We start from the raw sequence: 24,247 nt of genomic DNA, 5'->3' as shown, positions 1-24,247 counted from the left end.
GAAGTTGGAGAGGGAGGGAGGGAGGAATTGGAAGCAATACCTGTCCAGTCCCTTTAGAAGGAGCCTAATGTCATCAGTGAAGGATGACCCTTTAGGCTTCATCACCTCTTAAATGCCTCACCTCAGAATGCTGTCACATTGGCCACTTTGAATTTTGCAGGCTATCATTGAAAGCAAAGTATTTCTGTGTACCTGATGGTGTTTCTGAGAGAAAAAAATCTGATTCCCAAACTTGACTTTACTGCCAACACTAACTTATGACTAGTTCATTATCAAATCTTATTTTGTTTTGATTGATAATTCTAATTATTTTTAATTTGTATGAAGTTAACATCTTAATAGGATTTCCTTCAATTCAGTCTAGCATCTTGCAGGACTAGAATTCTAGAGATCTCACTTTGCTTCATAGTTAGGGTGATTTGAATAATTTTGTGGTAAAGCTCTCAAATGGTGAAGTCCAGGTTTATGTTTCAGTAATATGTGTTTTATATATATATATATATATTTTTTTTTTAAAGGGCCAAGCATTGTGGAATTGCCAGTCCTTTCTACTTCAAAGGTTAAAGCTGGAGACTCAACTTGGTCCCAACACAAAAAATAAATAAGAAAAAGAAAAACTCAGTCAGTCAGTCAGTTAGTTAGTCTGTTAGTTTGTTTGTTGTTTTTATGAGACAGAGTCTTCGTACATAGTCCTGCTCTCCATAAACTTGTGTAGTCTAAACCTTAAGCTCACAGAGAATTACCTGTCTCCTCTGACCACTAGGGACCCAGAACCACATATTTCTATCTTAAAGAGATCTTCCAAGGTATGCTCTCTGCACCATTACTAAATACAAAAGGAATAATTCCTTAATTAAAATGTGATTTGAAAGCATCTTTTGGATCCAATTTGACTGAAAAACTTTTTCACTTCAATAAGAACTAGTTTGTCTTTAATACTAGTTTTATGGTCTGTGAGAAACATTTAATTACAATGCATACAGGCCAGCCAGAACTACATCAAGAAACCCTTGTTGAAAAATAAACAAAAAGGTAGAGCTTTCTGGTGTCTTCAGACACTTTAATATTTAAAAATAGCATATAATTGAATACACGAAGATAATCATTGTGGCATACATACTTAAAAGGAATGGAAACTTAAAAAATTAGGTACAAAATAGTTTGCTTTAACAGGTTTTTTAATTGAGTCTTATAAGTAGATGCTTTCTTCCTTTTCAATATTTTTTCCCCTTGATTGCCATTTTGATAAGTTACACTTGATCTGATCTATTTGGTTTAATAAGAGTAGTCATTCGTTTAGAGAAATCGAAATCAAAATGAAGTATGGGTTTCTACAGATGAAACACTACTGTATATAGAAATTGTGACTGTTCATTATCAAGCTGCTCAGTGAATGGCGTCAGCATCTGAGCAATGATTTAAAGCTCCTAAGCCAGATCATGAAATTGATAGAGAACAGTACAGCAGGAACATAATGAAGTTTGCCTGTCCCTGGGGAAGAAAAGATTACATGTGATTTAATAATTGCCGGATCAAAGAGAGCATTATTAGTTTTGATTAAGGTAAACTGTGTGCCAGCTACCATGATAGATTGGTAAAATATGTGTTCATATACTTACTGTGAATTCAACACTGAAAGCTCTGAAAGGCTAATGGGTTTGAAAGGTTTTTCTGAATCTCCTTAGTATTATGAATCCTTTATTGTTTTTAGTCAGTAAGTCAATTTTAAGACTGACTCCAAAGTACCAAACAGCCAGACTACTGCAACCTAATTAAATCCTTGATTGTAGAAGCCGGAAGCTGACTGGGCGGGACTAGACGCTCATTGGCTCCCTCCGTCTGGTCTGCACCAGCGCAAACGCGGAGGTTCCCGGCCCCCCCCCACCCCACCCCGTGACGACTGCGCATGCGTTAGTGGTGAGTGGCGGCTGCGGAGTGTGGCGGCAGAGGGTCAAGGGATGTTTTGGGTGGGTTCTGAGCCGGGTCCATAAGTCTCCCTTGGAGACTTTCCCAGTAGGGGCCTCCTCTCTGCGGGGTCCTTCTTCTTGGACATCTTGAGCCGGAAACAAGTCCTTAGTGGTCCGGTCGGAATGGTGCTCTGATGGGGCCTGGGGAAGGGATATATATGCGTGGACACGAGGAAGCCATGAGCCTTAGCATGGGGCTTGGCTGGCCGGGCTGTTCATCCAAACTTACCTTGTTGTGTGTTTGTGGCTTGCTTTCTCTGTGCAAGTTTTATCTCAGGTCATGGTGGGATTTATTATTTTGAGATAGTCTCACTGTGTAGCCAGGCTGGCCTCGAACTCAGACTCATTGATCCCTCATTTTTCCCGTGTCACCACACCCAACAATCTTTCTTTAAATAATAAACAGTACTTAGGAAGTGAAGGGCTTCCCTCAGGCAGAGACTTGTATGAAAATGAAAGCACACGATTTTTATAGCTGCGTGTTAGGCAGTGCACGCCTTTAGTCCAGCACTCGAGATGCACAAGCAGACAGATCTCTGAGTTCAAGGCCAGCCTGGTCTACAGAGAATTTTCCGGAACAGCCAAGGCTACACAAAGAAATCCTATCATTCATAGATAGATAGATAGATAGATAGATAGATAGATAGATAGATAGAGGTAGATAGATAGCCTTGTCTACAGAGCAAGTTCTAGGACAGCCAAGGCAACACAACTCCTGTCTTGAATCAGTAAGATTACTTAGAGAATATCTACCAGGCATTGTCATCTACAGAGTTCACACTCGGGAAACAAACAAGTTGAGAACAATGTCATTTCTAGTTACTGTGGGTGCCTGTCTCTGTGAGCCGCAGGTTGAGCATACCTGACAGGCCATTCTCTTCTATTCACCTACTAGTACAGCTACCCTTCCTGCAGTTTACTAACGACTCTGGAATGAACCTTTGGTTCATACTCTTTCTGCTGGCTTACACTCTCATGACCTAAATATCTTGGAGAAGGTACTTAGATACTCTGACATACAGTATTGTTAGTTTTTTGTTGTTGCTTTCATAGATCTGATGCATGGGAATAGAAGTTTGTTTGTTTTGATTTTGGGTTTTTTAGGGGTTTTTGTTTTTGTTTTGTTTTGTTTTGTTTTGTTTTGTTTGTTTTTCGAGACAGGGTTTCTCTGTGTAGCCCCGGCTGTCCTGGAACTCACTTTGTAGACCAGGCTGGCCTCAAACTCAGAAATCCACCTGCCTCTGCCTCCTGAGTGCTGGGATTAAAGGTGTGCGCCACCACAGCCTGACTAGAACTAGAAGATTTTTATAGAAATGAAGAATCCCTGCTGCTGCTCCTCCTTCCCCATGGTAGTCCCATCTTCCTGTAACCCCGTTTCCATTTTCTCCTAGCAAGGCAAACTGCCTTGACTTTATTTCCCATCAGGTTCTTCCCTGTTGCCCTTAGGTGCTGAGCCACATTTCTGACATAGAGCAATCCCCGCCTTGCCATTTCTTTGTCTCTGGGGTTTCTGGACCTCTGCACTAAGGATATTTTGGACAGATCTTTGAAGTAGAGGGTTGTCCTATGAACTGTAGAAAGTTCAGCGTCATAGCTGACCTTTGTCCACTGGTTGCCAGCAATGCCCTTGATTGTGATAACCAAAAATGTTTCCAGCTGTTTGCAAGTCTTTCTCCTAGAAGAAGAGTGACTCCTGGCTCTCCCATGAGAACCACTGATCTAGAATATTAGCCACTCCATATTCCATAAACACTCCAGGTCAGTTTAATATGACACAGCCCTTTTCAGACCTGCTTAACACAATTTCACAAACCTACTTAAAAAGCAATACAAAACAGCCACACAGAGTAACACACCTCAGGAGGCTGAGACAGCAGGATCATGAGTTTGAGGCTAGCCTAAGCCACATAGTGAGTTCCAGGAGAGCATGGGCTACATAGTGAGACCCTGTCTTCTGTATTTCTTCTCCCCCACCCCCCTCAATATGGTTAGTAATGACAGGAACTTCTGTCTTCCACCACTACCTTAGTAAATAGAACTTTACCAAGCGTAGTTCTCACACAGAGAACTTAATATTTTAAATTTTATTACAGTATATCACTGAGTTTTGTATGTGTATATTCATATTTCTGTATACATATGTGTATATAGGATAAATAGATTTTTAGAAAGAGGACGAACTATGATAGGCAAGAGTGCTATGAATGCAAAAATGAAAATTAACAATTTAGCCCTTTTTCTGGAAATAAATGGGATTAAAAAATATAGCAACATATAAAAAAATTTTTTACACTCATGATCCTCACCTAAGAAATTTTTTGTCACCCTTCACATATAGGCATTAAAAAAAATCAAATCAAACATTTACTGATAATAACCACACATTTTATTTATTTTTCATTGGATGCGTTTGGGTGCTCTGCCTGCATGTATGTACATATGTGTGCCATGTGTGCGCCAAGTGCCTTGCCTGCTAAGCCCAGAAGAGGGCACTGGGTCCCTGAAGCTGGGATTGCAGGTGCCCGTGAATCAGCATGTAGGCACTGGGAGCTGAGCCTGGGGCCTCTGTACGAGCAGCTGTGCTCTTAGCCACTCAGTCATCTCTCCAGCCCCTGTAAGCTTATTTTAAAGCAATTCTTTGGTGTATATGTAATTTTACTATTAAACATAAAGACAGATTTGCATACCAATAGACGTACTTGATTCTTTTTACATAATGAATTATGGTTGAATATTTACTATTTCAGGCTGTAGAGTCTCCAACATTTCCGGGAGTTGGTTAGCTTTTTGATATGATTGTCATTAATAAGAACACTTCAAATAAGTATGCACTATGAGTGGTAGGTGTCTCATTAGTGCCACTTCCCAAGTGTTAATTCCCAGGCAAAATTCATTAAATGACTCTTTATGAACTTAAGTGACCAGTTACAACAGTATTTTTTAAAAAGGTTTTTTTTTTTTTTTTTTTTTTTTTTGGTTTTTCGAGACAGGGTTTCTCTGTATAGCCCTGGCTGTCCTGGAACTCACTCTGTAGACCAGTCTGGCCTCGAACTCAGAAATCCACCTGCTTCTGCCTCCTGAGTGCTGGGATTAAAGGCATGTGCTACCACGCCCAGATTAAAAGGTTTTTTAATTGCCAGAGACAATTTTTTAAAATGCTATGTCCTTTTGTGGGTGTGTGCAGTGTCTGGGGAGGCCAGAAGAAGGCACTGGGTCCCTTGGAGCTGGGGTTACAGTCATCAGCCTCCCCACTGTGCGTGCTGGAAACCAAACTCAGGTCCTCTGTAAGAACAATATGTGCTCTTAACAGCTGAACCATTTCCCCAGCCTCATAAACAGCTTTTAAGATCAAATATTCTAATGCAGTACAATCTAAAACTACTAATTTGATACTTCAATGCTGAGGAATGCCAGTAGGAAAATACCAAGTCTGTTTTCTGTGGTTCATTGTTTTCAGTAGAAAGCTGAGCGCAGTACAGAAAACACAGTTCATGACGCGTTGTGTGTGCAGAGCCAAGGCTGCAGTGTTGTGTAGTACAGTGCTGCGTGAAACGACCTCAGACTCACCAGGGGCTGAGTGTTCAGTTAAGTGTTGCTTGTTGCAGATCCAGTAACCTTTCACTGATGCTAACACTCCCTACCCCCCTCTGCACGTTTAGCTATGAAACCTTATGTATGAGGTCATAATCCTCAGTTTAAGAAGTTAATTCCAGCCCTTGGAAGGCAGAGAGGCAGGTGGATTTCTGAGTTCGAGGCCAGCCTGGTCTATAGAGTGAGTTCCAGGACAGCCAGGGCTACACAGAGAAACCCTATCACGAAAAATCTAAAAAAAAAAAAAGAATCAAGAAGTTCAGGAACATCTAGGCTATGTATACACAAGTTTTTCAAGGTTTTGGGCACCATTCATGTGCTGTGTGGACTATGTGAAGGCAAAACACCTAAATAAAAGAAAAAAAGCAGGTAAAGAAAAGATTGAACATGTAAAGTATGGATATAAAAAAAGACTTCCTGTTTGTAGAAATGAAAACTGCATCAAAGATGAATCTGCTGAGATGCTTCACTGGGTAAAGTTTCCTGTGGACAGGTCTGTTGCCCCGAGTTTGATTCCCAGAACGCACAAGGCCAAGGCTTTTTATCAAATCTGATACAAAACTATAAACCCTGCAGATCCAAGAGCCTCAGTAAACCCAAGGTACTGGAAACGCATAGAAGAAAGTGCACCAAGGCAGAAATAAATAGGAAGAAATCTTAAAGACCACTGGGAAAGAAAGACACAGAAGAATATGAGAGAGCGATTTTATTAGAGCTCATTGTGTATGCACATGGACATAGGTGTGGCACCAGGCATATGAGAAAGTCAGAGAATCACTCTCCAGGAATGGGTTCCTTCCCAGACCTATTTATTTGTGTGCTTGCATGCTTTTTGAGACAGTGTCTCCATGTAACCCTGGCTGGTGTGGAATGTAGACTCGGCCAAACTCAGATCTACCTGCCTCTGCCTCCCAAGTGCTGGGACTAAAGTGTTGTGTCCCATGCCTGGCTATCATACCTTCTTTCAGGGTTTCTGCTGCATCTACTCCTATCCCTGCCTCCTATCTCTTACCAGTACTGGGGCTGGGATATCATGTAAGCCACCCTATCTGGTCAGTTGGTTGGCTTTATTTACAATTTATGTGTATGAGCATTTGCCTTAAGAGATGTCTGTGCACCACATGCATGCCTGGCGCCAGTGAAGGCCAGGTGCAGGCATCACATCCTCTGGGACTGGAGTTATAGAAGGTTGTGCACTGTCGTGTGGGCTCTGAGGATAGAACCAGACCCTCTGGAAGAGCAGTCAGTGAGTGCTCTTGACTGCTGAGCCATTTCTCCAACCCTTCATCTGGCTTTTGTACAGGAATTCCAATACTGACCTCAGGTTACCAGGGTTGCACAGGCTGTGATGTCACCTGCTAAGCCTTTCCTCCACCCCCCGGGAGTTTTAGATATGTATGCTTTCTATTTAAACTTCACTTCTCACTAGGCAAAGGTGGGCATGCCTTTAATCCCATGAGGCCTGGTCTACATAGCAAGTTCCAGAACACCTGGGGCTCCATGGAGAGGGGAAAAAAAAATTCTCATTGTTATTTGGTGGGCATAAGAAACAAGTCCATACAATATATATTCTTGCACTGCAGGTCACAGACACTTTGTGAAATGAGTGAGTCAGAAGACGACGATATACCCCAGCTCTCTTCCCATACCTTAGCAGCTCTCCAGGAGTTTTATGCTGAGCAGAAGCAATCCGTCAACCCAGGAGGGGATGATAAATATAACGTTGGGGTAATAGAGGAGAACTGGGTAAGTGAGTGTATCCAGGTTGAGGAGTAGCGGTGTGGTGTGTGCAGCCGTGGCGCTTGTCTTCCCTCTCCCTGCTGTCACTCAGGAGCTGAGAACTCCAGGGAGCAAGGGCAGAAGGCAGACAGCAGTTGGACGGGCGTCCTTCGACAGGGTGCACAGATTGTCTTGGCTCTGACTAACAGGCTAGCTGGTGATCAGGGAAGGGGTTTGCAGGTAGTGGAACAGTAATGTCCTGTCCACAAGGCACACCCTATTGGTTTTCATAGAATCCAACAGGTCCTATGGTGGAAAAAAAAAAAAAAAAAAGAAGGATCATTTCAGTAAAAGGTGTAGCTGAACCTACGTGCGCAATGGAAAGATGATGAGAGAATTTTTAAGAATAGGTTAATTTCAGCCAGGCGGTGGTGGTGCATGCCTTTAATCCCAGCATTTGGGAGGCAGAGGCAGGTGGATTTCTGAGTTCGAGGCCAGCCTGGTCTACAGAGTGAGTTCCAGGACAGCCAGGGCTACACAGAGAAACCCTGTCTCGGAAAAAAAAAAAAAAAAAGAATAGGTTAATTTCTAGTTTTATACACTTGTATTTTGTAGCCAGATAAAAAGTAGGTGTGGGCAGGCAATGGTACCTGCCTGTAACCCTGGCACCCAGGAGGCAGAGGGAGGAGGACTCAGTAGCCTCAGGCCCCACTGCAAATACGTAATAAGTTTAGGGACATAAAAATTAATTTTTTTTCTCAAAAGTAGAAATAAAAAAGTAGAAATTTACAAAATAAAACTATTACGGGAAACCCCTAATCTAAGTATTTTGAAGTATCAGCCGAGTAGCAAGGTCTCCCATTTGTCTGCTGACTGAAGTAACAGGCCCATCCTTTCCTGTCACTTTGTAAGTGGAGGGAGGTTTTATGTCTTGTTTGTTTGTTTCAGGTTTTGCGTTTGTGCCCAGCTGAGGTCCTGTAAGGTGTATCACAGTTTTCTGATCACTCATAAGCCCCACTTAAAACTACGGGGTAAAAACGTTCCCCTTCTGTACGCCATGTGTTCCATCTAACGAAGGGCACTTTCTCATGACCTTCTTCCTCGTATATTTTTATTTTTTTGTTCAAGGATGGCCTTGAACTCCTGATCTCCTGCCTCTACCGGCAAGTTCTGGGGTCACAGTGTGGGCCATGTCACCTGACTTAGCTTTGCATTTTCACCTTTTAGCTTGATCTACAGATAAGTAGCCTGCGTTTGAAGTATTATTCTTTAGGTGGTCTGTCTCTTTCTTCAGCCTAATCTTTAGATAATTATGCAATTCTTTTCAGACTCTAAAAGTAATATGTGGCTGTTATAGAAAATATATGAAGTATTTACAAAAGCTAGTTTATTCCCACTACTTACTTATCTAATTTGGGGACTTTTTAGTGTGTTGATAAAAAGTGAGGAAATATCCCAAGGGGGATTGTTTGTTTGTTTGTCCCAGTATTGGGGAGGCTGAGACATGAAGTCAGCACAGCTGTTCCACATGGTTCTAGCACAGGGGAGCTGAGTGCTTCCATCACTGTCGTCTGTCTCTCAGTTTTAGGTTTTGGTCTCTGTGTTGCATTCTTGGGGGCTTTCTGCGTTATGATGAATTTTTTGTCTTTTCCAGTGAAAATGTTTAGGAAAAGTCTTAAACTTACCTAAGCTTCTCTGGCCCTATTTGGAAGTCTTCCATATGCCCTGGGGATGGTTAAGGATGGATAAGCACTAATACTGGCTGGGAATCCCTAAATGAACACACACACACACACACACACTCCCGGAGCAATCTCAAACAGTATAATTGGTGCAGGGTCAACAGAGACCATTGACAAACTCTGACTGGCCAGGAGAATAGGCTACAGGTTCAAGGCCTCCCTTTACAATAGGCTGAAAGCTCTCTGAAAATGTAGTTTAAAGATAGCTGGTCATACAGGATATGACCCTGGAGGAATAGAACCCAGTAAATGAGATAGATTAACTAAAATAATCGTTCCCTTCTTTATAGAGCAGGTGATGAAGCAATATGGTATAAGGAGTTAGGTGTTAGTATTTATTCATAAAAAGACTGCTTCATAAGCATTTTGTTTGTCTGGAATGCTTTAAAACTGCAAACACTGCCAGCCTAAAAGCAGGCTGTCATAAAATAAATGTGTTTGCTTTGACAAAAACATTCTTTAGATTCTTTGAATTGGAGTTAGAGGGCTAATAATAAAAATAAAATCTGTTCTATTTGCATCTTCTAATTGTGACTGAACTTGTAAACCTGGACATGTAATGAAAAATGAAACACATGTCCAGAGACAAATGATATAATTTGTACTATTTGGATAATCATTAGTCTGTCTTTGTTCTGTAAAACCTGTATAAAGAAGCAAACTGATTGCTAGTCAGTCAGAGCTGTAGGATTCCGCAGACCACCACACCTGACTTATTCTTCCCTCGACGATGCCTGCCTGTCTGTCTGTCTGTCTTTCTTTCTTTCTTTCTTTCTTTCTTTCTTTCTTTCTTTCTTTCTTTCTTTCTTTCTTTCTCTCTCTCTCTCTCTCTCTCTCTCTCTCTCTCTCTCTCTCTCTCTCTCTCTCTCTCCCTCCCTCCCTCCCTCCCTCCCTCCCTCCTTCCCTTCCTTCCTTCCTTCCTTCCTTCCTTCCTTCCTTCCTTCCTTTCTTTTTTGAGACAGGGTTTCTCTGTGTAGCCCTGGCTATCCTGGAACTCACTCAGTAGACCAGGCTAGCCTCGAACTCAGAAATCCACCTGCCTCTGCCTCCCAAGTGCTGGGATTAAAGGTGTGTGCCACCACTGCCTGGCAATGATTCCTTATCTCCTCTCAAGGAGAACCCTGTCAAAAGGGCCAGAACTGTCCCCCAGCAAGGCTGGCCTGAATTATACCATGAGACACCCCCCCCCCATCTCAAAAACAAACAAAAATAACCAAGGATTGGGAATATAGCTCTTTGGTAAACCACTGCCTAGCACATATTCCATATATGTATTACTATGTTCCATAAATAGCAATGCACACACATGCACATATGCACACAGAGACTCAAGAAAATTCTGGATATGGATAGTAAAGAAAATCCAGGAGGAGAGTTTATTAGTAAAGTACTTACCATGCAGGCACGAAGACCTGAGTTCAAATTCAGCACTCATATAAACAGCGGGCATCAGTGATGTGCACTTGTGAGCCCAGCAGTGGGGAGATAGAGACAGGAGGATCCCTACAGCCTACAGCCAGCTACTCCAACCACACTGGTGAGCTCCAGGGTTAGAGAGAGATTTGTCAGAGAAATAATAGTAAGGTGAGAGGTGACTGAAGGAGACCCCAGTGTTACACAGTCATGGGCCACACACACACACACACACACACACACACACACACACACGAAAGGTCCTCAGACCTTCCTGAGGAAGAGCAGGTCTTCCTAGAACCTTAGAATCAGAGCCACATCGTCCCCTCTCAATAACTTGGTTAGAAACTAGAACTCTCGAGCTGGACACAATGGCACGTGTCTGTTACCCAGCACACGGAAGGCTGGAGGCAGAAGCCTACGGTTATCCTCAGCAGCACAGCAAGACAAGCCAGGCTCATCGCTACCACCCAACCCGTAAAAAAACTGGAATTGTGGACTGTGATGGTGGCTGCCTTTAATCCCAGCACTGGAGAGGCTAGAGCAGGTGGAGTGTTGAGTTCCAGGCCAGCCAGGGCTCTGTCTCAAAAGAAAAGATAATAAATAGGTAAAGGAAGGAAGGAAGAAATTATAAATCTAAAACTGCTGCAAATATTTTGATAAAAATTGTATTCAGCTAAGGTGTCAGTCAAGTGTGAGAACAGAGATGCAGTTTAGACTTGGAGCACTTCCAACAGAAAGCCAGCTCTAGCAAGTAAATGAAGGAAAGCGCGTGTGAGCTCTGCTCTGGCAAGGAAGACATGAACCAAGGAAGGTCAGGGTGAGCTTGAGGGAGGAGGTTTTCTGACACACAGAGCAGGGACATCCCCATACAACCATGACACTAAGTCCTGGGAAGGGGCCTTCTGATACCTGCACAGCAGTGGTCCCAGTATCACGAGGAGAGAGAGAGAGAGAGAGAGAGAGAGAGAGAGAGAGAGAGAGAGAGAGAGAGAGAGAGAGAGAGAGCTAGCTTGTTCCAGGGAGTAAGGTAGAATGATGGAGGGCCCTGCAGGAAGAGAGTGTTCAAAGGCCCATAGAAGGCTGATACTGAGGGTTAAGACGAAGGACTGCATACACAGCTCGTTGGTGGAGTTCTTGCCTAGCATCCATGAAACCAGACTCATCCTTAGTATTGCACAAGAGGGTCCTGATGGCTCACACTTGTAGTCCCCAGCGCATGGAAGGGGGAAGCAGGAGAATTAGAAGTTTCAAGCCACATAGGGAGTTCAAAGCCAGTGTGGGATATGTAAGACCCTGACTGTAATAAAGAGAGGGAGGGAGGGAGGGGGTAATCATGCATGTATATTAACTAGGACAAACCAGTAATCACACTGGAAAAAAAAACATACTTTTAGTATTTTATGTGGCTCAACACTGCTGGTTCCAGGTATTCAAAATGTGGATTCTAACTGCCTCAGGAGATGAAGGGAGAGGATTGTATGAGGGAGCAAAGTGCATGTTCTAGGAACAGGTGGATTGGAGACTGACCCTAAGCATAGTGATAGAGCTGGGGGGCAAAAGGGTGAAGAAACCAGGAATTGAAGATGATAGTTTCTGAGGGACGGGGCCCAAAAGCAAGGAGATGTGGGGTAAGAGGCTTAATCTTCATTGTAAATCTAGAAGTTTGGGGGGAGAGGTGATTTGCTCATAAAGCTGTGTGCCTCTAGTACAGAAATAGGGCTTTGGTTTGCCACTTTGGAGGCAGGGTTAAAAGGATCAATTGTTCTTGAGTAGAGGAAGGAAAGAAAGGAAAAAGAAAATAAAATGATATTCTTCTGGAATGTCATGAAAAACCAAACCGTAGGCCACTGATGGTATGGGATGAGGAAGGGTCGTTTGCAGCCTCCCTGCAGGCAGCTCTTATGACTCAGCCGTCCCCTGCCTCTGTGATGTAGTGGGGTCAGGCTCCATAATGTCCCCTGCCCAGGAGTGTTCCTCCGGCCGTCCATGGAGAATCCATGTAGATGCAGACATGAATTCATGCATTCATGGAAGTGCATATGCACGCTCCGACTTTGGAAGCACTGTGAAGCTCGTCTTTACAGTTAATATTCAGCCAAGGCTGTGCAAGCTGAATGGGAAACACATAAGCATCCTGGTTTCTTAGTCAGAAAATACTGTTGATTTAAAGAATTCTGCGTATTTTCATACAATTTGCAATTTTGAATAGCAAATTTAGCTGTCGTAATTTTGAAGCTGCCTCGTTTTGAGTAATACAGACCGTGACTAGTAAACCCTTCAGATAAACCTAGCACATACAAAGCACTGAATTTAATTTCAGGAGTCCAAAGGAAGAAGAAAAGCATTTAGCCAGGCCTGATAGCTCACGCCTGTGATGTCAGCTTTCCGAGGGGCGGAGGCAGAAGAACAGCTGTGAGCTTGACATCAGGCTGGGCTACATGGTAAGTTTTAGCCCAGCCTGAGCAGTAAGCCCCGTGTCCAAACAATGATTTAATAACACAAAAACATCAACAAGCTGGGCAGTGGTGGCGCACGCCTTTAATTCCAGCACTTGGGAGGCAGAGGCAGGCAGATTTTTGAGTTCGAGACCAGCCTGATCTACAGAGTGAATTCCAGGACAGTCAGGGCCACACAGAGAAAAAAATCAAAAAAACAAAAAACAAAAACACATCAACAGGGACACAGACGACTCACAACTGCTTGTAACTCCAGCTTCAGGAGTTTAAATACCGTCTTCTGGCCTCCGAGAGTGCACATGCGTGCACGCGCGCGTGCACACACACACACACACACACACACACACACACACACGTATAAATAAAACTCGAAAAAGAGTATGAGCACATAAACAACCAAGAATAGGGCAATAGTATACAAAGGTGAGTATTCTAAGGCAGGAGTGCTGGCTGCTGTGATGAAAAGATACAAGGACATCGGTGTAGATGCTGGGGTCGAGGTCCAGGGGACAGCCCAGAGCATAAAGATACTTGCCAAGAAAAAAAAAAACCATTCCGAGTGATAGCAGGTACTGGGTCCTGCATTGCCCTTAACAAACTTCAGTCCTCACTGTCTGCACACAGAACTAAAGTCTACATGGATTAAAGCGTTAAAAATAAAAATTACGGAAAATATTAAGAAGACGCAGTGGTTATGATCTAGAGTAAGGAAACAAATGGTGGGTAGAATTGATGACAGAAAATTAGCTTATAAAGTTAAGAGACAAGGAATGTGTGTATGTGAGACTGTGGGTTCGCATACTCATCAGCCAAAACCATTCATTTTAGTTTTCTGTGTATGAGAACTTGCCTGCATGTATGTATGTAAGTGTGTGTGTGTGTGCCATGTGCATGTGCATGCCTGGTGCCCAAGAAGGTCAGGAGAGGGTGTTGGATGCCCCAGAACTGAGATCCACCATGTGGGTGCTGGAAAGGAACCCAGGATATCTGCAAGGGCAACAGGTGGTCTGAACCACTGAGCCCTCTGCAGCCCATCAGTGCACTTCATCACCTCAGGAGGACACCTACCTCTCTCCCCTTTTGTTATCAGGGGCCTCATTCTGCGGTCCTCCTATTGCCTGGCAACCTAACAGACTTTCTCTTCTTGTTCTGTAGCCTCTTCCGAGTATCTCATAGCAATGGAATCACATGACATGTAGGAGTTTTGGTCTGACTTTTCTCCTCAATGTTTCCAAGGCTTGTCTACAATGTAGCATGGCTGGACCTTGGTCTTTCTGGATGGACCACAGTCCACTGTGGGTGCACACTGCATCTTTAGCACAGCCCACTGTGTGGGTGCACACTGCATCTTTAGCATAGCCCACTGTGTGGGTGAACACTGCATCTTTAGCACAGCCCACTGTGTGGGTGCACACTGCATCTTTAGCATAGCCCACTGTGTGGGTGCACACTGCATCTATAGCATAGCCCACTGTGTGGGTGCACACTGCATCTTTAGCATAGCCCACTGTGTGGGTGCACACTGCATCTTTAGCATAGCCCACTGTGTGGGGGAACACTGCATCTTTAGCATAGCCCACTGTGTGGGTGAACACTGCATCTTTAGCACAGCCCACTGTGTGGGTGCACACTGCATCTTTAGCACAGCTCACTGTGTGGGTGCACACTGCCTCTTTAGCACAGCTCACTGTGTGGGTGCACACTGCCTCTTTAGCACAGCTCACCGTGTGGGTGCACACTGCATCTTTAGCACAGCTCACTGTGTGGGTGCACACTTCACCTTTGTAACCAGTTCTTCACATGGCAGGCTTTTGGCTTGTTTGTATTCTTGACAGATTTTCAGTACTTTAAAATAATAATGTTCTAGAACCTAGAGTCCCATATATGCCAGGCAAACACTGACCTGTGTCCCTAGACACTGGCCAGATTTTTAAATCAAAGACTCAGTTTGCATGACAGCTAGGTCTTGCTGGGGGAAAGAGGTGGAGAAATGGGCTGACCACAGAGGGAAACCAAACTGCTTTTTTTCACATTAACACCATCCTTCACTTATAAATACATAAGTAAGGACCACCAAAACTTTAAGGAAAGTCATAGTCAGGATGAAATCAAACATCAAAACTAGGGGCTGGAGAGATGGCTCAGTGGGTAAGAACATTGACTGTTCTTCCTGAGGTTCTGAGTTCAAATCCCAGCAACTACAGGGTGTCTCACAACCATCTGTAATGTTATCCAATAACCTCTTCTAGTATGTCTGAAGAGAGCAACAGTGTACTCACATACATAAATTAAATATATAACTCTTTAAAAAAAAACCAACAATAAAACCAGCAAAACTAAAGCAAGTCACAACCTTAAGGAACAAAGACAGTTAACTTGGGAAACACGGGGGAGGTGAAGACAGAGGAAGCCTTGGAAACCACTAACCAGCCACAGCCCCTGCCCCTGGACCCTGCCCCCTGGACCCTGGACCCTCCCCCCTGCCCCTGCCTGGATCTGTTCAGTTGGTGGTCCACTCTAGAAGCTGAATCCGGTTCAGGTTGGGTATGCTCTGCCATCAGGGGAGCCTTGGCTGGTGTTAGCTCTGTGATATCAGCAGCCCTGGCTACTCAGGATGTAGCTTCTGTTGGTGCACTGGGGAACTGTACTGATCTTAATTAACTTAAAAGAAACATGAACTGATGACAAGTTAAATATCTGTACAGTATTTAGGAGGTGTGAGTTGAAAGAAGTTTATTTGAGTTCTGAGATGGTGTCACCTGTCCCTGTTACAGCAGCTGAGCCAGTTCTGGTACAGTCAGGACACTGCTTTGCGACTTGCACGGGAAGCGATCGATGCTGCTGGAGAAGGAGGCAGGTGAGATTCAGATTCTATTTCTTTTTCTCTTCTCGTTTGAGGAACACACGGAAACAATCATGTCACTTAGGAGGCACAGGTATATAACTGAATACTTTGAATGCCCTTCCTAAATGAGATAGTTTCTTAAAAGTCTAAAGTACAATATGTAAATGTTGTCATGAGGTTTGCCACTCATGGCTCACTAAGAACTACTCCATAGCTAGGCAGTGGTGAGGGAGAGAATCTCTGTGAGTTCGAGGCCAGCCTGGTCTACAGAGTGAGTTCCAAAACAGCCAGGGTACACAGAGAAACCCTGTCTCAAAAAAACAAAAAAAAAACCCCAGATTCTCCAGTACTAAGTATCAGGAAATCTATTCACTGTAGCCTCTCTCTGACAGCACCCCCCCCCCAAACACACACACACACATACACACACACACACACACACACACACACACACACGCACCCTCTCTGAGACAGGGACTCATATAGCTCAGGCTACCTTTATAAGCTTTTAAAGCAAACTACAACCTGACTTCTTAAGGGGAAAAAATATTTCTAGGGCCACCCTATAATGTTTGCTTCGGCTTTTCCTGAGGACTCTCCTGGCCAGCATGCTGGGGTCTTCCCACCACTTATGTTCTAGATTACACATTTCCTGTTTTACAGCTTCATCTATGTGGGTCACACCCATGGCTTCCACAGAAGAGGTGTACAGAAGTGAGCTTATCAGACAATGGTTTTGATTTCCTCTTTCTCTGAACCATAATAGTTTTGCTGACTGTCTAATTCTAGCTTTTGAAAATGTTTTTAAATTGTCAAGAAACCCATCATTCAAGCTGGGCATTTGAGGAGGTGGAGGCAGGCAGATCTCAAGACCAGCCTGGTCTACAGTGAATGTTCCAGGGCTACACAAAGAAGCTCTGTCTCAAAACAACAACAATAAAACCAAACCACCAAAAACAAAACCCCTCATTCAAAAAGAAAAGAGAAGAAATCCAGCAGCATTTTGAGTGTTTGTAGAAAATGTGCTTCCTCCATCCCCATCCTTGGCTTCTGTAGAAGTTTCCCTCATCCCAGGTTCTCAATGTCTTGATGTGTAACTTTCCTCTGGCACTGACCCTGGCGAGCCCCAAAGTAGTTCTTTCATTCTTGTTTGATTTGAGGATATCTTAAATTATTTCTCTGATTTCCCCCATCACTGCTGCTGCTTGTGTGTGTGTGTGTCTGTGTGTGTGTGTGTGTGTGTCTGTGTGTGTGTCTGTGTGTGTGTCTGTGTGTCCATGTGTGTGCTTCTGTTTGCTTTCTATTCCTCATCCTGTTGTCCTCCCTGCTGTCCTCAGTGACCTGCTTTCGCCAGCTATGCTCCTCTACTAAAGTACCCACTCAGTATCCTTCAGAATACCACCCTGACTGGATGCTAAGCTCTCAGCTCCTGAGCAGGGCCTCCCTCCTGGGCACCTTCTCAGTGGACGCTGAAGTAATTTTTCCTGATTACTTGATATTGGATATCTATTGGATGTTAGGTGTTCTCCTGGCACGTTTGCTGAGCCCTGCCTCTTCCTTCATACCTAAGGGTGGGTGGGCCCCTTGATGTGCCTAAGGGTGGACCTCATCTGTTCTGTTTGGCCTGGGGAGTAATTTCAGGTTCTACCAGTGAGTTGCCGTCGCAGTCCCTCTTTGTGCTGTGGCATCTGTAGTGAGGGGATCAGGATAAACGATTTCCCAGAAAGCTTCTGAGTCCGTCCAGTGTGCTGGCTGGAGGTCCAGCAGGATTCCCCTAACTCCTGCCTGAGGTTACACACATCTGGCGCTGGTGTTCTGGACCCTTCTAACTTCTCTTCTCCCTGCTGTGGAGCTGGGATCGGAGCCCAGAGCCTTGCTTAGCTGCATGCTCTTCCACCAGCTACATCTTGCTCTCTCCTAATTCCCATAGGGTACCACACTGTTGTCTGTGCTGGGCACTTCCCTCCCAAGCATCCGCCAAGCTGCAGAACATGCCTTCAGGTCTCTCCAGTGTCCTCAGGACGTGGGGGTCTGAAAGAGAATCCTGTTTCTTAAATAGGTCTTTCGACAGCTTCTGTTTTTAGCTCCACCTTCACTCCCAGGTCTTGAGTTTCCTCGGTCTGTGTTACCCTGAGCCCCTTGGGGATGCATCAACGTAAGCCATGGACTGCCCAGCTCCCCTGGCTGCCAATGCCAGGCCAACTGAGCCAACTGTCTGTTCGTTAGCTTCCTAAGTACAGTGCTTTACCTCCTGTCTACTCTCAGCTCTTCACCCCCTCGTCTGTTCCCTTTGCTCTCAGAAATGTATGCCCAAACAACAAAACACAATGAAATTTTACTTGTTTGCATAACAGACTTGGATGAAGGAATCCATCCTAATGAGTGTGTTCCCTACATCTCCTTAGCAAGTCTTGGTTTTCTGTTTTTTTATTTTTCTGTCGCTGCTCTTTGTTTTTTCTTAGCTCCTTGGCTTTCAGTCGCTGATAAGTACTTGAGATGTTGGCTCATTCAGGTGGTTTGATCATGGTGAGTTGGCCTTGGGAAACAGCACCTATGGCAGAGGTATCGAGCAAGCATGTTCCCACTGACCCAGCTTCCTCTCACAGCCCCTGCTAATGGCCAAAGACCAAGGGCTTATCTCTATATGACATTTAAGGTTAAAGCGATAACACTTGGGAATAATATTTTCTTAGATACATTGGATCATCCCATTATCACATATTAATTGGATGCAACTTTTTTCTTTTTTTTTTTTTTTTTTTTTTTTTTGGTTTTTTTCGAGACAGGGTTTCTCTGTGTAGCCCTGGCTGTCCTGGCACTCACTTTGTAGACCAGGCTGGCCTCGAACTCAGAAATCCGCCTGCCTCTGCCTCCCGAGTGCTGGGACTAAAGGCGTGCGCCACCACGCCCGGCTAACTTTTTTCTTTTTAAAAGAGAGTTTCATCTTCATCCCTCCATACCCCAAGTGCTTGGATTTTAGGTGTGTACTACCAAACCTGACACCTTTTTTTCCTGAAAGGTGAGTTAGATTTTGTAGGAGCCATGGTGTACTGTAAAGGCAGCTTGTAGTGGACTACTACTGTGTGCCTTCCGCTGTGCCTCCTAGCACCACTGCTGTGGTCACACCTCAGCATCCCTGCTGTGGTCACACCTCAGCATCCCTGCTGTGGTCACACCTCAGCACCCCTGCTGTAGTCATACCTCTGTGAGTTCAAAGCCAGCCTGGTCTGAGCCACCACACGCAGCTCCTTGGACAGGTTTTGAGCACGCTGTCTCAAGTACTGTGAATTTGCCTCTAACTGCCCTGTGTCAGAAGACACTGCTTGTAGTCTTCCACCACCCACAGCTCTAACGGTCTTCCGGCCTCCTTGAGCACTGGGAGGAGGGAGGATGGTACAGATCTCCCACTTAGGGCTTATTCTCTGCATAGTAAAGTTGCCACTGGGGCCAGGGAGGAGCCAGGCACCTGGGTAAAGTCAGCCCTCAGGGAGGTATTTGCACGCAGTCACTCTGGTTCCACTGCCTGCAAACCTCCACTTATTTTCATGAGAAGCAGTGTTCTCTCCCCCACCTCAAGGCTCCTTCTGCCTTTTTTGCCCAGTGCAAAGGCATTGTACAAGGGGGCTCGTGTCCTCCCCAGGCACAGGAGGCTTCACTTATGAAGCCCTCTCAGCCTCTGTAAGAAGCATGTCGGGTTGGAGAGACAGGTAGGAGTTAAGAGTGTTAGCTTCACTTGCAGGGGCCCTGCATGGTTCTAGGCACTGACATGGTAGCTTGCAACTACCTGTAACTCCAGTTCCAAAGGATCTGACCTTCTCTAATGGCCTCTGAAGACCATGTATGCATTTGTGTACACACATCCATGTACACACCTACACACATACATACATACACATACACGCATACATACATTCACACATACATACATACACACCTACACATACACATGCATACATACACATACATACATATATACATACACATGCATGCATGCAGATACACATATAAAAATATACATACATACATACATACATACATACATACATGCATACATACATACATACAAAACAACAAGAGGGGCTGGAGAGATGCTTTGTTATTAATTTAAAAGCACTGGCTGCTCTTTCAAAGGACCTGGATTCAAACCACCACCCACATGGCAGCTCACAGCTATCTATAACTCCAGCTGGAGAGGATCCAATGCCTTCTCTGGCCTCCATGGGCACCTGGTGTGTGTGTGGCACACAGAAAACACTCATACAGATAAAGTAAACATATTGTACATCTTTAAAAAGCAAAAGGAGGAAGAAACATATCTCATTTTAGAAGCTTAAGTTTAAAATTAACTCCTTTTCAAGACATACTTGTCTATACTGTTTATATGTGATGTGTGTATACTTGTTTCTGTCTATACTGTTTATATATGATCTGTGTATACTTGTTTCTGTCTGTACTGTTTATATGTGATGTGTGTATACTTGTTTCTGTCTGTACTGTTTATATATGATGTGTGTATACTTGTTTCTGTCTACACTGTTTATATATGATGTGTGTATACTTGTTTCTGTCTACACTGTTTATATATGATGTGTGTATGCTTGTGCCTGTCTGTACTGTTTATATGTAATGTGTGTGTACTTCTTTTTGTGTGAGGGTACAAGCATACCACAGCACACACGAGGAGGCCAGGACAGCCTTTTGTGTCCATCTCATCTTCTACTTTACATGGGTTCCAGGCATGCAAAATAAGGTCGCCAGACTTTCCCTGCAAAGCTTTGCCTGTGGAGCCATGTCTCTGGCCCTTAAGTCCTTTTAAATTGGTAATACATGCATATAACCCAAATCTAGAAGTTATAGAAGGGATAGAGAGAAGAAGCTAGAGTCTAGCCTGTCTTCCTTGTAGTCTCCAGAACTTCTCTCCTAGAAGTCACCTATAGCTCTACACCCAAGAAAGCAGGGGTGGTGGCACACCTGCAGCCCCAGCACTCGGGAGGTGCAGGCAGGGGAATCAGAAGTTCAGTGTCACCACTGCTAAGTAGTGAGTTTGAGACTAACCTGGAACATATGAGATCCCATCTTAAACAAGCACACAAACAGCTTAGATTCACCCTGAAATAGCAGGTGCATTCAGGCTTTGAGTTAGCCATGTCTAACTTTAGTCATAATGTGTGCTTGATACTTTTTATATTTTTTCCATAAACATAAGTATAGTCTTTCAGCTCAAAATTGTGAGTTGCAGGAAGCCTTTTGTTTGGCTTGGTTTGGTTTGGTTTTGGTTTTGTGAGACAGGGTTTCTCTGTATAACAGAGCCCTGGCTGTTCTGGAACCTTCTCTGTAGACCAGGCTGACCTCAAACTCACTGGGATTCTCCAGCCTCTGCCTCCAAGTGCTCGGATTAAAGGTGTGCACTACCATGCCTGGCTGGAGTTGGACATTTTAAATACTAGGTTCCTCAGAAGTGATACCTGGCAGGGCGTGGTGGCGCACGCCTTTAATCCCAGCACTCGGGAGGCAGAGGCAGGTGGATTTCTGAGTTCTACAGCCTGGTCTACAGAGTGAGTTCCAGGACAGCCAGGGCTACACAGAGAAACCCTGTCTCGAAAAAACTTAAAAAAAAAAAAAAAGTGAGCTTACTTGGTTCAAGGAGATTTTGGTCTCCATGTTAGCAGGAACGATGTCCTGAGAGTTTCTCTCTAAGAGGTAGAGCTGATGAGTTTATAAGTCCTATACTTAATATTCAGAGTGGTTTTGGTTCTTTTTTTATGGGTTGGTTTTTTTTTTTTAAGACCTAAGGAACTAAGATCAGAAATGTCAGCTGTCAGTGTTAAACTGAATTCTGTTATTAGTGGTTTTTACATATAGCCTGGGTTTCTAGTGTTTCCATTCTTGTGTCCAGTGTATTTGGGGGTTTTGTTGTTGTTGTTGTTGTTGTTTGTTTGGGTTTTTTGGGGGGTGGGGGGGGTCCAAGACAGGGTTTCTCTGTATAGCCCTGGCTGTCCTGGAACTCATTTTGTAGACCAGGCTGGCCTGGAAATCAGAAATCCGCCTGCCTCTGCCTCCCGAGTGCGAGTGCTGGGATTAAAGGCGTGCGCCACCACACCCGGCTCAGTGTATTTGTTGACCTCACCAAGAAAACTTGAAGTTTGAGCATCTGTAATAAATGCTGTTTACAAACACTGACATTTGGAAGAGAACTTGAGATCTTTGGTGTAATTTCATCTAACATGGAAAATGGGCACTGTACTTGATGCCCTAGTAATCATGTGAACGGACAGAAACAGCCTGCAAAGTAAACAGGGCAGCCTTCCCAAAACCTCATACGGTAGAAACCCTGTGGCTTAGGGTGGCGAGCTTTCAGGGGAGATACTGGGTCCTTATGTATAGTGTCTTCAAAAGAGACCAACCTTAAACCCTCATAGCATCTGCCTTTTAGGGGATAAGCATATTACATACATGTTAGCTGTTTTAGAAAAGGTCAGATGCAAAAGTCACAACTACATACAGTAAAATATGTCACAGACGTCGAATGGATGCAGGTGTACTATATGGTGGTACAGCTCATATATGTATGTAAATTTCCTGTATGTGAAAATATGGTTGATAGGGGGTACAGAATCTTAAGTTTTAAGGGGAACCGAATTAAAATAGCTTTTTTCTAGAATTAGAAAAAAACAAATAAACAATCAATTCCTGAGCCGAGACTTTTTTTTTTTTTTTTTTTTTTTTTTTGGTTTTTCAAGACAGGGTTTCTCTGTATAGCCCTGGCTGTCCTGGAACTCACTCTGTAGACCAGGCTGTAGAACTCAGAAATCCACCTGCCTCTGCCTCCCGAGTGCTGGGATTAAAGGCATGCACCACCATGCCTGGCTGAGCCGAGACTTTTAAGAAGTTTTTATTTGCACTATTCCTCACCTCATGCTATGCGCTTGCTTCAGAATCGCATGTGTGAGTGCGCCCAGCGTGTACCAGAAGCTCCGGGAGCTCTGTAGGGAGGACAGCTCTGTCTACATCTTTGAATACGACAGAAGATTTGCCATATATGGGGATGAATTTATCTTCTATGATTACAACCATCCACTGGAGTTGCCTGAGGGAATCGCTGCACAGAGCTTTGACCTTGTGGTTGCAGACCCCCCTTACCTGTCTGAGGAATGTCTCAGGAAGACATCCGAAACAATCCAGTTCCTGACTCGGGGCAAGATTCTGCTGTGCACAGGTAGGTGCCACCTTCATACCCTGTAAGAGCCTCTGTCGGGTGCTGAGTTTACGAGTTCCCAGAGATCTTAGAACGGGATCCTGAAGCTGCCATTTACTGCATGACCTTAACCAAGTTATGTGACCTCTCTATGCCCCAGAGAGCCATTGTGAATTGAGTGATGTAGCTCACATAAAGTGTTTAACATGGTCTGACCTGTGCACATGTGGATACATGTTAGATATTACTTTTGTCTAGCCACCACTGTTATGGGCACATACGTGCACATGGAACATCTGTGCGCCCCACAACACACACATACCCACCATGGAAGGAAGTGGGCAAAGTACACACTTTGCAAACATGTTAGAGGAAACAAAGAGGAATATAAAGTACCCTGCGTACAGTGGGATTGTTCCCCAGTTATTCCAGGGGTTTCATCTAAGGCCTGCTCACTCACAGCTCAGCTCAGCCGTGCTTAGGGTCCCTTCTGACTCTTAGCTCACTTGGTCTGTTCTTTAGGAGCCATCATGGAAGAGCAGGCAGCTCAGCTCCTGGGTGTGAAGATGTGCAAGTTTATTCCGGAACACTCCCGAAACTTGGCCAATGAGTTCCGCTGTTACACGAACTATGACTCTGGGCTGGACTGTGAAGCCTAAATTCACATGGCAACAGTTCCATGGAGGACTCCACATCCATTTCCCAGTTCTCGTTCTGTGGAAACATTGTGACCTCCTCCTCTCTCTGCCATGGCTGGGACTCCCCTGGCTTATTTTTCAAAATAAAATAAAACTTCTCCATGCTGATTCTGTCATGAGGTTGAGATTCTTACACCAACCCAGGTCTGTGGACTTAGAGTGAAGAGAAATGTTGTTCAGCGTGTGAGAACAGAATGGCAGACTTTTGCTGCCCAGTGGTCTGAGAGTTCCGGTGGCTAGGCTCTGGCTGCTTCTTGGAGACCTGACCTACCTCCATGAAGCAGGTTGGTCCACGGCCTGCGTTCTGTCCAACTCCTCCTTCGTCCTGACTCCCCTTTGGCTCCGAGGGCTCTGGTGAATGTAGCACTGGTATCCCAGCATGCGGTGCCTCACTCCAGACCGGGAAAGGATGGCAGTGTCAAGCCAAACGTCCTAACCAAGCAACAGAGCTGGGTGTGCTGGAGCCTGGCTGTCACAGCTATTTACATCCTTCTGTGCTCCAGGAGAGTACACAGGAGCCGAGGGACAACTGTGCAATCCCAGCACTAGGGAGGTTGAGGCAGGAGGATTTTAAGTTTGAACCCAGCCTGGGTCGCATAGCGAGAGAGTCTCCACACA

At 44.5% G+C, this 24,247-nt stretch overlaps 1 protein-coding gene across 1 annotated transcript; it reads left to right on the top strand.

Annotated features, from left to right (window-relative positions):
• The first annotated feature begins 1,881 nt into the window (after positions 1-1,881).
• Positions 1,882-23,737, top strand: Eef1akmt1 (EEF1A lysine methyltransferase 1). Its single transcript, XM_021182369.3, has 5 exons — positions 1,882-1,917; positions 7,142-7,304; positions 15,666-15,748; positions 22,672-22,952; positions 23,454-23,737. The coding sequence occupies exons 2-5, from the start codon at positions 7,161-7,163 to the stop codon at positions 23,588-23,590; spliced, it is 645 nt and encodes a 214-aa protein (XP_021038028.1). The 5' UTR covers positions 1,882-1,917; positions 7,142-7,160; the 3' UTR covers positions 23,591-23,737.
• Positions 23,738-24,247: the final 510 nt, after the last annotated feature.

The sequence above is a fragment of the Mus caroli genome, unplaced genomic scaffold (assembly GCF_978045245.1).
Source record: "Mus caroli unplaced genomic scaffold, Mus_caroli_1 scaffold_12, whole genome shotgun sequence".
NCBI lineage: Eukaryota > Metazoa > Chordata > Mammalia > Rodentia > Muridae > Mus > Mus caroli.
Note: the sequence above shows the minus strand (reverse complement) of the source record. Positions and strands in the feature narration are given on the sequence as shown.